This window comes from Drosophila santomea, chromosome 3L, assembly GCF_016746245.2.
Source record: "Drosophila santomea strain STO CAGO 1482 chromosome 3L, Prin_Dsan_1.1, whole genome shotgun sequence".
NCBI classification, from domain to species: domain Eukaryota; kingdom Metazoa; phylum Arthropoda; class Insecta; order Diptera; family Drosophilidae; genus Drosophila; species Drosophila santomea.
The window spans coordinates 6,321,030-6,335,424 of NC_053018.2; the positions used below are offsets into that span (position 1 = coordinate 6,321,030).

The 14,395-nt window shown below is 42.4% G+C and overlaps 2 protein-coding genes across 9 annotated transcripts in view; both read left to right on the plus strand.

Annotated features, from left to right (window-relative positions):
- The first annotated feature begins 1,205 nt into the window (after positions 1-1,205).
- On the plus strand, positions 1,206-4,069 carry LOC120449879. Its single transcript, XM_039632553.2, has 2 exons — positions 1,206-2,283; positions 3,963-4,069. Exons 1-2 carry the CDS (start codon positions 2,218-2,220, stop codon positions 4,059-4,061), a joined length of 165 nt encoding a protein of 54 aa, XP_039488487.1. The 5' UTR covers positions 1,206-2,217; the 3' UTR covers positions 4,062-4,069.
- Positions 4,070-4,156: 87 nt separating this feature from the next.
- LOC120449874 overlaps positions 4,157-14,395 on the plus strand; it is an 85,052-nt gene continuing 74,813 nt past the window's right edge. For 3 of the 8 annotated variants that reach the window (XM_039632546.2, XM_039632538.2, XM_039632539.2), the window contains exons 1-12: positions 4,157-4,284; positions 4,882-5,075; positions 5,147-5,265; positions 7,122-7,145; positions 9,559-9,757; positions 10,020-10,175; positions 10,251-10,555; positions 10,842-11,185; positions 11,256-11,680; positions 12,784-12,952; positions 13,016-13,264; positions 13,326-13,455. In XM_039632546.2, the coding sequence (XP_039488480.1) occupies positions 4,178-4,284; positions 4,882-5,075; positions 5,147-5,265; positions 7,122-7,145; positions 9,559-9,757; positions 10,020-10,175; positions 10,251-10,555; positions 10,842-11,185; positions 11,256-11,680; positions 12,784-12,952; positions 13,016-13,264; positions 13,326-13,455 (2,421 nt within the window). In that variant the 5' untranslated portion in view covers positions 4,157-4,177. The remainder of the gene's footprint in view (positions 4,285-4,881; positions 5,076-5,146; positions 5,266-7,121; positions 7,146-9,558; positions 9,758-10,019; positions 10,176-10,250; positions 10,556-10,841; positions 11,186-11,255; positions 11,681-12,783; positions 12,953-13,015; positions 13,265-13,325; positions 13,456-14,395) is intronic. The other 5 variants (XM_039632547.2, XM_039632548.2, XM_039632540.2 and 2 more) reach the window with 3 other exon arrangements.

Genomic DNA, 14,395 nt, shown 5'->3' on the forward strand with positions numbered 1-14,395 from the left:
ATTATGTTTTTGTTGGCTGCATTATTGATGTCGCTAACTCGGCACGTTCGTTGTCCTTTCCGCCTAGCAAATTATAACATTAATATTACATTAACACACACGTACCACCGAGTCACACACACACACTCACACACACACATGTGCATTGGGGAGACATTAAAACTTTCGCACACAGCCAGCACATGTAACGAAAGGCCAAAAACAACAAGAGCAGAGCCACCCCAAAAACAAAAAAACAAAAAACAACAAGAAAATAGCGAGAGTGTGTGTGTGTGTGGCACACATTCCAACAGTTGCAGCGACGCCGCGGTCGACTGCGCAGTCGGCGTCGCAGCATCCCTCTGCATTTGAGCGACTCAAAACGAATTTCGAAGTCGACGTCGACGGTTGTGTTTTGTCGCTTTTTTCTTGCTTCCAAAGAATACTAATCTAAACAAAATAAAGCTTTTAACTAGAACCATAAAAAAATAGTAAATAACTAAGTAAATAACCAAGCTAAAATAATAACGAAAACCCAGAGAAACCGTCAATTGAAAAAGCGGAAAAAGTGTAGCATACTTTTCAGCCCCAGTGGAAAAAACGCCCACGAGGCAGACGAAAATGAATTAATCACGTAAAATTCAAGTAACAAACATTTCGCAACAAGAAAAGACATTTAAGTAAATTAAGGTGTGGTGATTTATGCAACTTTTTTGAGGCACACACGCAGCGAAAAGAGAGGAGTGAAGGGGGGGGTGTTGAAGCCACTGCACATACCTCTAAGCTAAGCCCACACACACACACACATACACAATCTCACAAGAAGAGAAGCAGGAGCAGAGGCAGGCGAAGAAGAAGAAGAAGCGGAGGCTGAGGGCATACAAAATAAAGGATAACGACGGAAAACCAAGAAAGAAATCGAAATTAAAATATAAGCCTGTGGGAGAAGGAAGAGCAGCGGAGGAGTGGAGGAGGAGGAGGAGGGGCAGCAATTTTCGGCTGTCGCTGTAATTCGACGCTCATCTCCTGCTCTACTTTGCTCTCTTTCTCCGCTCTTGCCTACTTTCTCTTCTCGCCACTGCTCTGCTATGCTCTCCCGTTTCGTCAAGTGAAAACATTTCGTTTGGGCTTCGTCAAGTTTTGTAGGTATTTTGGCTACACGAAAATACCCAGCGCCTTCATCCTGCTCGATTTCGTGGCGAAAAACGGAATAACTCCTTATTTCCAGCCGAAAATCCCACTCAGACGCACCGAAAATTCCTAAAAATAAAGTGAAAAGTGATCATTTAATAATTAAAGAAATTGGTTTCGATAACATACGAAAAACGCAGGCCAAAAACGAACTATTTTTCGGTGGGCCGCAAAAGGCGTTGCCAAATCACAGGCCCCAGGCTAAAACAACAAATCTGCAACTAAATTTTAAACTGAATCCTAAACGCAGGCACTAAAGCAAGGGGAAACCCTTAACAACAAAAGATAAAATCAACTAAGATATACAAAAAGTTAATCATACGCACCGTTAATAAGCACCAAGTGAAAAACTGACTAAAGGAAAACGCAGAGCAAAAATAAAGGACAAACAAAGGAGTAAAACTCTCCAGAGAAGGAGCCAAAAGCATCAGCATCAGCAAAGAACATTCTGCTGCATAAATAATACACTCGACATACGTATACGCCATATAGGCCAGGACATACCAGCAGGATATACCACACACACGCACACACAACGCACTCACACATACGGACGGGCAGGACGTGCTCCTGTTCTATTATTTAACTGCTTTCAACGTCAGCAGCACGTTCAACCCGACGAAAGTCGATTGAAAGCCGCCTTTCAACGGACCCAGCATCCCTCTCTCAGCAAGCACAAAAACTAAACGGAAAACGAGAGAGAGTGAAACACACAGCGTGTGTGTGTGCCAGTGTGTGTGTTCGCGACAGCAGGAGCGACGTCAACGTCAATCCGCTCAATATTTATACATTGAACCGAGTCTCCAGGCCCACGAGTCTTGCGGCCCTCACAACGCAGACGCTCCTGTTCCTCCGCTGGGGCCCAAAATAAATAACATCTGACAGCTGCCCAGAGTCCTGAATTCTGAATTCTGAATTCGGAGTCCTGCAAGAGCCATCAGCGGGTAGGGACGCTAAAAAGAAGCGGAGACCGAGCGTGTGGCAATACGATTTGCCCTAGGAAAACATCAACCAAACTGAACGCGATCCTAAAACGAAAACAAAACAATGGGCGCCAAGGAAAGTGTCGAGGCAGCCGCCAAAATGAACGCCGATGGTTGGGGCCATGTGGAGGTGTGTATTATTTATAAAAAGCAAAGCAAACAAACTAATAACACATTCATAAATTTCCAAGGCACCAAATGATATGCTCAGACCTATTAGTCTTACTCATAAAGTGGGTTTTATTAATGAGTTATTGTAGTAAATTTAACATTCGGGCTTAGTTTTTGTGATAGGTTCTGATTTATAAACCAAAATATGCATAACTTTACAAAGTAATATATAATTGCTGATTTATTTTTTCAACTCTTAAGACTACATAAAATAGACCCCCATTTTATCAACCACTTGATGATCCCTTTCGATATGTCGCTCATCGCATCAAAGTGTGTCAGACCGACGATCCCAATTGCAAGTTTAATGAGGGCGCAGAGTGGTGAGAGTTGATTGATTTAAAAATAAATTAGACAACAACACGTGCGGCAAGCACGCGAACTGAGAGCCTAACCGCGCAGACAGTTCCATTTTCCGAGTGTTTTCCCATTTTCCTCTTTTCATTTTCATTTTCATTTTCATTTGTATTCCCATGACCACTCCGGATTCCCGTTCACGTTCCCATGCCCATTGTCGCATGGTGGTCCACTTGGTGATCGCATGTGCACATGTTGCTCGACCATATCTGATCTCTCAAAGATCTCATCTCTCGAGCGGCCGGAGAGCTTGGATACAAACAGATGTGTATGTGGGCGGTATGTGGCGCTCTTGAGACGCCAAGAGATCGGAAAAAAGAGATGAAAATTCGTTTTGATTTCGATTTTCTTGCGAGTAAGTCAGCCAGTCAGCCAGTCAGTCAGTTGAGTTTGCGGCGTGCATTTGTGATGTTGTTTTGGGCCTTTTCAAGAGCTCGTCAGCCCCGATCCGTAAACCGCAATTCGAATCGCTTCGAAGCCGGCAACTGAATGGCCAAAACCGATTCATAAGTAACAACAAACAGGTGTCCGTGTGTCTCGCCCTCTGGTTCAAATCGATGTAAACAAAAATAGCTATATAATCGTACTAAATCACCTAAAATATATATCGCTATCATGTGCTTCGGTGCCAGTGAACAAGAAGTCTGGTCGACATATGGGCCAGTCTGGGGAATATTTATAAAATCTAATCCACATAAAAATAAATTTTGCTCCAACTCACCTCCGATTTTGCGTCCGCTGGGGGAGTGCAATTTGTATGCGGCCGAGGTGTCCAAGAAAATCAAACGTGAAAAACTTCAAAGCACATTTTCCGCTTTTCATCGTTTTGGCTTGGGTTATGCATCGCTTTTGTTTTTGACACCTACACAACTTTTGTGGCAACTGAAGGGGGAAATATTGCTGCACCAGCGTTCGCACCTCTTTGGCTGACTTGATGATAATAAACTGCGGCGTGGGTTGCTTCAACAGTTTAATCTCACTGAATCGAGCAGCCAGAGACCTGAAACTTGTTGTGCGGCCTCCGTTGCAGATATTTCGAGTCTTTCTCAAGTTTATTGCAGCTTAAAGATGTTATTTAACACACTTCTTTAACGTCCCACTGCGTTTATATCGCTCGCCTTAGGGCTATATAAAATTCAAAAGAGTGTAGAGCATAGTTTGAAATTGTATCTGGAGATACTTACGTTTTAGTACTATATATTTCTAACAGTATATAGATTGCAGTTGAAGAACCTTTTCGATTAATTTTTTTATTCATTTATATCTTTCAATCTCTTTCAGCGATCGAGTCGCTACCACAACCATCGGCACAACCAGCGCTCACAGTCGCTGAATCGCGGACAGGCGCTCTCGCAGGCGGACGTGAGCGGCATGTGGTGACATCGGGGTGCCTCTGGTAAAGGTGAGCACATGGTCCCAGCCCAATCCCCACCAGAAACTAATACAAAACCCATAAACATTTTGCAGGATCTGCGGCAAGCTGCGCCAACTGCGCCATGGGTAACAAACTGAGCTGCTCCTGTGCCCCGCTGATGCGCAAGGCCTATCGCTATGAGGATTCACCCTGGCAAAGTTCCCGTCGTCGCGATGGCCATCTATTGAGGTGGGTTATGGTCCTAGCTATCGGAACAGTTCCACGATTATAGCCCGACTTTGTTTATATGTTAACTGACTGCCGAAAACGAGGGCTCCAAACAACCAACGCCACTACCAACAACTGAACCACAATTGAATTCGCTCTTTCGATAGCTTGTTTCAAACCAACTAATTGTTTCTTCTTCTGGTTTTTCTTTCTTTCACCAAAAAAAAAAAAAAAAATAACTCAATACAATTTACCAACTTACGACAAAATCAAAACAAATATACAACTCAAACCACAAAAAAAAAAACACAAAACAAATTGATGCGGCCAAACCTCCAAACCACCACAACAACTACAAATGTATCCTGCTTCAACTTTTCCTTCCTACCTCCGACTGCAACTACAACTACAACTACAACTATAACAACAACAAAATGTGTTCCTTTGTTTGTTTTTACCAATATTCTCCTCTCCAAACCCGAAAACCAAAAATGTAACAATTGTGCACCAAAACTAAAACCAAATTCGAATCCGGAATCGAATCTCGAAACGACCCACCTCAAAAAACCAACTAACAACTACCAAACCATTGCTGAAAACTTAATTAACCAACAATAGTTCGTTCAGGTTGTGGGCAGAGGTCTTCCATGTGTCAGCCAGCGGAGCCGGCACCGTCAAATGGCAACAAGTGTCCGAGGATTTGGTTCCTGTGAACATCACCTGCATTCAGGACTCGCCCGAGTGCATCTTTCACATCACCGCGTACAACAGTCAGGTGGACAAGATACTCGACGTGAGACTTGTGCAGCCAGGTGAGTGCACATTGCTTGATTAACTTATTGCAACATTCCCAATCCAAATACCACCCTCCCACACTTTGTAGGTACACGCATTGGCCAGGCATCGGAGTGCTTCGTTTACTGGAAGGATCCCATGACCAACGACACCTGGGGCCTCAACTTCACCTCGCCCATCGATGCCAAGCAATTCCGCGAGTGCTGTGTAAGTATTCTCTTACGGTCTGGCAAAGCAAACATTTTCGCATAGCGACGACAACAACAACCATGCCAAAAACCCCAAAAAAAAAAATCTATATATTTGAAAAACAAAAACAGCCAAAGAAAAACCAAAAAAAAAAAAATGTTATATATATCTGCATATGAAAATTAATTCAAAACCAACCTCAACCGATATACCGATACCGAAAAAATAAACCTCAGCCACCCCCACAACTAAAACAGCAACACTAACAGAGTTCGGGCGGCGAGCTGTAATCATGCCCGCCAGCTGGAGCACTCAGCTGAGCCACCAACCCCGAACCACTGCCAAAACCAGAACCACCAGAGCCACCAGAACCACCAATACCACCAGAACTACCAGAACCACCAGTACCACCAGAACCACCAGTACCACCAGACCCACCAGACCCACCAGAACCAAGCCAAAAAACCGAACCAACCACCCACAAAACACTCATGACACTCACTCACTCACACACAGAGACTAACACTAGAAAAAACACTAAGAGAACCAAGGTGGCGACCAAGATGGTGACGATTAAAATGATAACGATTATGATTATGATTATGACGTTGATGTTGATGCTGCCGCTGACGACGATAATAATGAGAATAATGATTATGATGGTTACGAGACAGTTGATGTTTGCTTTGCATATAAAACCCATCTCTCTAGCTGCTATGTACTCTAAATATCCACCATCAATCTCAAGGTTCAGTGCCGCAAACACTCGAACAATCTGAAGATGAAATCATAATTAAGCTCTTCATTCGCTCACTATCACCGCAGAGTCACGGTCACTGTCATAGTCACAGTCACGAACTGCGTTTATGCCAATCACGAAATAATTCATTTGCAAATTTCCAATTGACCATGGAATGTCTATAACATCCAAATGATTACAAATGTCTTTTACTTTTGACAGTTTAAATTTTATTCAACATTTTTGAAAAAGAATTTTAGAAATATGACTATTTAAGTCTAGCGACTTTTGAATAAAAATCTAAATAAAAGGTTTCTAAACGTAACCTTTAAAATCCTTAACAATATTAGTAAAATCGACTTTGCATAAACACAGTTACTATCACCGTCACAGTGAATACCCCTGCATACCTAAAACTCTCAAAAATACTCACTTTTACATAACTCGTCCTTGTACTCGCTAATTAGTTGAAAACCCTGACGATTTGAAAAATTTTGGCTCACTGAAAATTTAAGACAAGTTTTTCGTTACATTCCCAAATTTTGTATTGAGTTGTATGTGAAAGTTTTGCGTTTTTCGTTTTCTAGTTTATGCTCATTGAGAAATTTGGCCAAGTAAAGTATAATCGTAGTATTTATATAGACACGCTCACACACATGAACACACAACACGCATACAGAGACATGTACCTGAAAAAAAACATATCAACGTAGTCAGAAATTGAGAAAAATACGATAAAAAATATTAAAAGCAAAGAGAAATTTCTGTCCGCTTCAAAAGCCCCCGATCCTAGAAGAATTTCAAAACTCCAAAAATGTATATAACCCATCATTCATTATGGACTTTACATATAAATTGTATAAATTCCCTAGAGTAAGCTAGTCAAAAACTGATAATAAGTTCAGCTACACTTTACCCCCCTGTGGTACTTAATTTCTGACCTACTCACTCATGAAGCTATCATCTGATCAAATACATTTCAAACTGAAACTAGAACTCATCGATGAACACACTTATCATACGCCTATTAATATATAGATTCTAGTATAATGTAGTCAGACATAAACTATCTGGACTAGCCAAGTCTAATAATTGTTTCGTTTTCTTTTCTTACTTTGCGCATCATTTGTTGCAGGTGTCTTACATTGTAAAAAAATACGTTAGTATCGCTTCATACTATTTCTTTTCCACTGTGTACAGTGTACATCCAACACAGTCACACACCACTGAATAATTCTTCTTTCACCTAAGTGTCGTTTGATCGCCGAAAAAGATTATTACTTTAATAACAATAATATACATGTAAAAGTTTACAAACCCCTTTAAACGAATATCTCTGTTCAATCCGCAATGTCGGGCATGTATGTAAGATCCTTTCATAAGTGTTTTTCACACCACAACAACCACATACTGAGTGTCGTAATTGTTGTAAACTTTTCTGCTCTATGTGTCCACCCACCCACAAGGCCACCCAACTAACGCCAACACCACCAACACCACCACCATCCACCAGCCCTCAGTTTTCCACCCACTCTCGTTTTCACTATCAGTGTTCAGAATTCTCACCTGAAGTTCCCGGTCCTAGGACTCATTTGTAAATGTGATTCATCCAAGTGCAAAGATGAACAACGAAAACTATCCGATAACACTGAACGCAGACAGACACACGCCACATACACACACACATACACACACACACTAAAATTTGTTAAATGTATTTATATTATATATTCTTTCATTTCTTTTTCTCTCTTCTAATCATTTTTCGAAATCATTGTCGAAACACGCCAAACCTCAAAAACTATAAATCCTTCGAAATATTTCATTTTTAATGCATTTCATTTCGTACTTCAATTCGAAACATTTTCAAAAACTAACGATACCAAAATGCAAAAAAAAAAACGACGGATGTTTCTTTCGAAATTTATGAATGATAAACACTCAACTCCAACAAACAACAAACAAAACTCAACAACAACTCAACTACAATAACAATACCTCAAAAAAAAAAATGCCCCCAAATAAAAACATTCTGAATGTACACCTCGATTCTATATGAAATCTATTCTATATATGAAACCCTCGTTTCCCCTACTTCGAAATGCTTTAATTATCTAACAATCATTTTATTTAACTACTCTCTAAATATATAATTATGTATGAATATATTTTCAAATCGATTCGTTTGCATTTTACGTGTGCCACAAAACCAAAAAAAAACTGAAAAAACCCAAAACTAAATTTCCGATAATAACTGGAATGCAAATGTTTGAAAAATGTCTGTAAATTAAATATTGAAAATTCGAACGCAATGATGATCGATAAACAATGTAAATAACTGTGGAATCGTACAAATGAAAATGCAAAAGAAAAACGCAAAACGCTTTAAAACAATCGCACGTATCCTCTACTACAATACCGTTACCTATCCCCTACAATCCGTTTCCGACGAGCCCTAATCCGATCCCCCCCCAATCCCGAGAATCCTGATCCATCCTCCCCCAATCCAAGATCCCATGCAAGTGGGCGGTTTACGAATCGAAGCAATTTTCAAAAATCCAAATCAGCATCACTCCAGTGACAGCTAGATTTGATAGTTAGGAACCAGCAGTAGTTGAAGATATAGTATATACTTATATATATTCTTGGAGCATCATTTATAGCCTCGAAGGCGGCTTCCATGGAGGTTTCTGAAACCAAATCGAATACAGTCGAAACGAAAATAAGTTATATTCAAGCAAACGCACATGCTTACAATAAATTGTTCAAGTTAACCCCAATCAAAGTTGTATAATCAAAAGAAATGTTAACGTTAGGCTAAGTAAATGTTCAGATGACACCAAGCTATATCGCTTAATGCAACTATCTAGTTATTAGTTACAAAACTGCAGCTACCAAGTTAAACTGCAACTATCTAGTTATTAGTTACAAAACTGCAACTATCCAGTTATCAGTTGCCAAACTGCAACTATCCAGTTATCAGTTACCAAACTGCAACTACCAAGTTATCAGTTACCAAACTGCAACTACCAAGTTATCAGTTTCCAAACTGCAACTAGCAAGTAATCAGTTACCAAACTGCGCCAAGCGCCAAAATAGATTAGGAGAAGATACCTAAAGGCCAAACTGCTTTCAATTTCAAGAACCAGCCACTCAACTAAACTAACTTCTTCTATCGAAAACTGCTTTCACTATCTAGTTATACTGTTGTACGCAAGTAGATCCAGGCTTTCAGCACCCAAAGTCAAGCTTGAAACTCTTCTATCTGCACCCTCTACTAATTGCTATTCGTAGAAGTTGTTCTCTAAGATACTTCAGAACACTATCCTTTCGTTACTAAATGAAAACACACAGACACGCCTAGATTTCGCCGAGTTCCTTGACTCGTGCCACAGATCTCCGCAGAGAGTTGAACCCCAGATGATATATCTATATTCTAACTGGGAGTTAAACGATTAGTTAGAAAAAGAGAAGAGAGAAGACAGAGAATACATTGAGAATGAGGAGAAACCGCACACACAGAACCTTGTAATCCCAATCAACTAACCTAATGATAGTGCGACGTTTTACAGTCGCCTTCTTTCAAATTTTCACGAAAGGCCTCGTCGTCGTACTCGCTGAAATTGGATCCCCCCGGCAAGGGCAAGGTGAAGGCCAAGCGAAAGCCACTCAGCACTCCGGCGTCGCCGTCGCGCGTCCGCCAGGAGCCCCAGTGCACCTGCATGTCCGCCGAGCAGTATGCGCGCCTGCGAACCGATCCCCGTGTTAGAGGTGAGATTACTACTCCATAAGATCCCGAGATAAAAACACAAGATAAAGACAAAGAGCGAGTTGATAGCCCCCGGATGAGAATCCTCGCCAGAAGCGAGAGTTAGCCGCCCGTTTCTTGATTTGATTTGATTCTTGATTCCATTATGATTTTGTCGACACCCGAAGCTACATTTGCGTACTACTCAGTGCTTTAGCGACTAGGCGACAAGAACCACCGCATCCCCACCACCACCATCAAAACTCACCGCCATCCTCATTGCAGGTTCATCCACTTTGCCGCGTAACGTTGGTTCGCACCGAATCACCGACGTCGACGGCCAGCAGCAGGTTGGCTCCGGAAAAGTGATCAGTGCGGTTAGCAGCACCTCGCTGTATGACAACGTCGCCAGCGGTGGTCCTGGCCCCAACCAGGGCGCAGGTGAGTCCAATCCCTCGAATCACTAGCTATGCAAAACAAAACCCATCTAAATTGGAATTTCCATCCAACCATTAGATACATTGCCGCGTCAGATGAAGGGCGGTCAGCAGGATAGACAGGATGTGGCCAATACCGGTGTGAATACCAACACTCCGGGCGTCATAGTGACCGGCGTGGGCAACGTTGGCTCCGATATGTGTGGCCAGAATCATGTGGGCTCACAGGTGGGCAACGATGATCCGGCCGCGTGCCAAATGGACATGGATCTATCCAAGAGCGAGGGCACACAGGCCGGCGGCGGACTGCACCAGAGCGTGGGCACATGCACCTCCTCCTCCAAGGGCACCGGCACTCGCAACAAGGACTTTGGCGATGATATGGTTAGTTTGTTGTTTAATTCGAAACACTGAACAGAAATAGGAGTCTAGAACTTGCAGTATTTTCATACTTATATACCAAAGCTAGGGAACTTGTCTATTAAAGGCATTCAATAGTTTAAAGTCCTACTCAATACTCAAGCATAGAATGAAATCAGGTAATCTAAGAAAGAATCACAGACAATTTAAGGCACTAGCACCTGCTTTTAGGCCACCTTTTCTTTGCTGTGTACAGCAAACAAGCACTGCCACCCACTAACCACCTGCCACACCCACTCTCCGCCCACAGACACGCGACGCGCACTCGCACGACATGCACCAGCATAATGTAATCAACAACAACACCCGGCGGAAGACCAAGAGCACCGAGGACATGAACGTGGACACCAGCACGCTGAAGCGCATGCTGAAGCCGATGCCCAGCACCGAGTCGCCGGTGACCTCGCCGGAGATGGGGCGTCGTCGCTATAACTACTACAATGCGAATGCGGCCCAGACATTGGGCCACCCGCCGCACATGCACCAGCATGGAATGGCAATGGGAATGGGCGGCGGTGGCGGTGGCCACCACATCATGAACAACAACACGATGGGCCGTGCCAGCAGTCAGTCGTCGCGCTTCTCCGGCTCGAGGTGGGTGTACTTGTACTTAGTATGTTTGCATTTCGATTGCCTAACAATGTTGTTATTGCTGCCCATCCAGATCCTCGCATGAAATTGGACGCGGTTATACGCCACGTAATCTGTACTTGGAACTGGAACGGGAGCGTAGCTGCATCGAGGGTTCGCCGCCCTCGGACAATGTTATGTTCGACAACCAGTGCTATGCGACCACACCGAGCTCCAGCAATGGCAACTCGGATCAGGATCAATCCTACGGCCAGCAGCAATCATCGGGTCAGCATTCCCAGCAGCAGCAGCAGCAGGGACCGCCGCAGCGATCCTCGCGCCATCAGCACCATCATCAGCAGGCACCCAATGTGACACCCACACCGGGCTCGCCCACTTCGCGGCTGCTCCTCGAGTACGAGATGCATCTGCGGAACACACTGGCCAAGGGCATGGATGCCGAATCCTACAGTCTGCACACTTTCGAAGCCCTGCTCTCGCAGAGCATGGAGAATCTGGGTGAGTCAACTCGATAGTTTCGCGCGATTTGAATATGTTTTTGTTAGCATTTCTTTTGGGTTAGCTCTTTGTTCACCTATGTTCTCGTTGTTGTGGTAGCTGAGCATTTTGTTATTCCGTTTCCTTTGCTTCGCTTAATTGAATTTCTTTCTTAATTAGCTTTTGGGTAGTGCAATTCACTTGCAAAAACACATCCACCTGTCAGTTAGCCAATCGAACCCATGTCAGCGGCCTTTTAAAGTCGCTTTCTTTGTTTGGGGTTGGGTGAATTGCCGCGGAATGGCTTGATAATCTGATTAAATGGGAATGAAAATGCTGGCGGAGATGGAATGTTCACTGTTGTAATTGAGAAGGATTAAAGGGGGCACAAAGAATTTAAAAAGGGTGTTGTAATGTAAAAGCGGCATTTTCTTCATTGTTTAAATCATAAAATTGAGCTACTTCATTTAAATATATTCTAAAGTTATTAAACTTTTCAAATGGCTTAAGCAGAATTTTTCTTTGAAATAATATCCTAATATAACATTGTTCAAGTTAGTGCCAATATATCCCAGCTAATTTATTACATTGAACTTTAAACTTTTTAACTTAATATTTCGTTTTCTTAAAATCTATGTATTTTTGTCAATATTTATTATACCGTTCTTTAACAATATACCATAATTGCTATCCATGTCACTTCATGAAATGCTCATTCATTACTCTCCTCGCATTGCCCAACGACACTCGAACATCAACAACAACAACAACCAACAACACCACGAACAACTACAATATTAACAACCAACCACAACAACCCAACAAAAAAACGACCAATCAACAAATCATCAGAATTCGCTGAAAGCCTACCCGGATCGAACCAGCGCAGCCCATATCCACTACGTAGGCGTAAGTAGTTCCATTCCGGATCCATTCCGCACGATCTCTTCCAGATTTAATGCTCTCTAGCTTGTACTCATCCGATCTCAGTTCGATGCGAACTGAAGCCATAAGTCGATTGCATTTGCCTGACATAGATTTTGGAATGTTTTCAATTAGGATTTCAATTGGTATTTGCAAATCGAACTGAACTAATCCCATTCCATGCCATATCTTATCCACAGCCAATGCCAAATCATCCACTTTGCCATTGCCGCCACATCGACCATTGTCCACTATTCGCGATAAGGAGAGGGATCGCGATCGTGATGGCTACTACAGTGATCGCAATGAGTTGATCAGGGAGCGGGAACGCGAACGCGATCGTGGCTACCTATCGGATCACAATTCCAGGTGAGATAAATTAATAAGTATTTTGGTATTATTCCCAACCAACTTTGTGGCTTTATCTTTTAGTTTCTCTAATTCGCGATGCGCCTCTTGCATTGGAGAGTCGGCTCGGGCCCAGTGGTTCCGTCACTCCGATGGCTGGCGTTCTGGAAGTTCCACCATTGGATCTGGATCTGGACATGGCATGATGACCCAGCAGATGCCTGGCTCCGGGCACAAACGTTCGCCCTGGGACTCGCTGCCTTCGTTGAGACAGGACAGCAGTCTCAACGACTCGGGATACAAGAGTGCTCGTGCCGATTCCCTAGAACAACGGTGAGCTAACATTTCTATTCCTATTACATCATATAATGTTACATTTAATTATTAATTTCAGTGCCGAGTTCATACGTCAGGATAGTTTGCGATCAGAGTATTTGAGCGATCGCGAGTCACGCTACGGAATTGTTCAACAGGCTTCCATTGAGAGCACCGATTCAAGGATGTGCTATCTAACATCATCAGAGGTGAGTGCTCTTCTGTGCATTTGTTGTTATTAGTTGTGTGAATGTGAACTTTAATAGGAAAAATCGCAACTTTTTAATTGTGGATTGAATGAATGGAGTTTTATATGATTCACAAACTGTGGCAATGAATTTTTGACCTCTAAAAACATAAAATTATTCAATTTTAATGTTAATGAGCTCTATCTACGCTTAAAGTCAAAATGTTACTTTAAATCACTTAAATAATTGAGAGCAAAAGTGACTGATGTATTACTAAAAGGCAAATACTGTGTGCATTCTTATATTTAACTTCCAGCTATAAGGCTGTAAGGTGTTAGTACTTCTTCTAGCACTTTTCTTTGCACAATATTAAATAAAACTGTGAAAACAATTTAACCGAGAGTATCTCAACGTACCCGCTTCCTTGACCTCACCTACATAAAAATTAGATTATTCACCTTAAGTAAAAGTCCACAGCAAAGTCACTCCCCAATATTGCATTACCCACTCCCAACGAACTGCCACGAAATGCAATTTCCCATTCCCAGCGAATGCATTTTCCTAAGCGGAGCGCTCAGCATTCGTCATAAGCCAGCATCCGACATCAATTGCTCAAATTCAAATTCTCGTTGGCGGCAGGAGCCTCGAACTCCCCACTTTCTCCACTCCATCCCGTTACGCCCTTTGACCCCACGACCCGCCCCTTTGTGGGCTGTGCTATTTTTAGAGAGCCAACTGGGTCAACAGTAGCAACAGAAGCTGTAACACTAACAGCACCGACTCCTCTACCTTTCAAATGTTAAATCTGGCAAAGCTCAAGCCGCTGTTACATTCTTGATATATGATATATATGTATATGTATATATATAAATATACGTGTGTATAAATATGGTATAGGTATATATTTTATATGTATTTGCTTATTCAAAGTTGAAAAACGGCGCGGCAAATGAGCGGGGGA

Bases quoted from the DNA above. Each gene is read 5' to 3' on its own strand.
- LOC120449879 (XM_039632553.2), top strand. From the start codon at position 2,218: ATGGGCGCCAAGGAAAGTGTCGAGGCAGCCGCCAAAATGAACGCCGAT. The intron at 2,284-3,962 runs GTGTGTATTATT...AATCTCTTTCAG, and splicing joins ATGGTTGGGGCCATGTGGAG to CGATCGAGTCGCTACCACAA.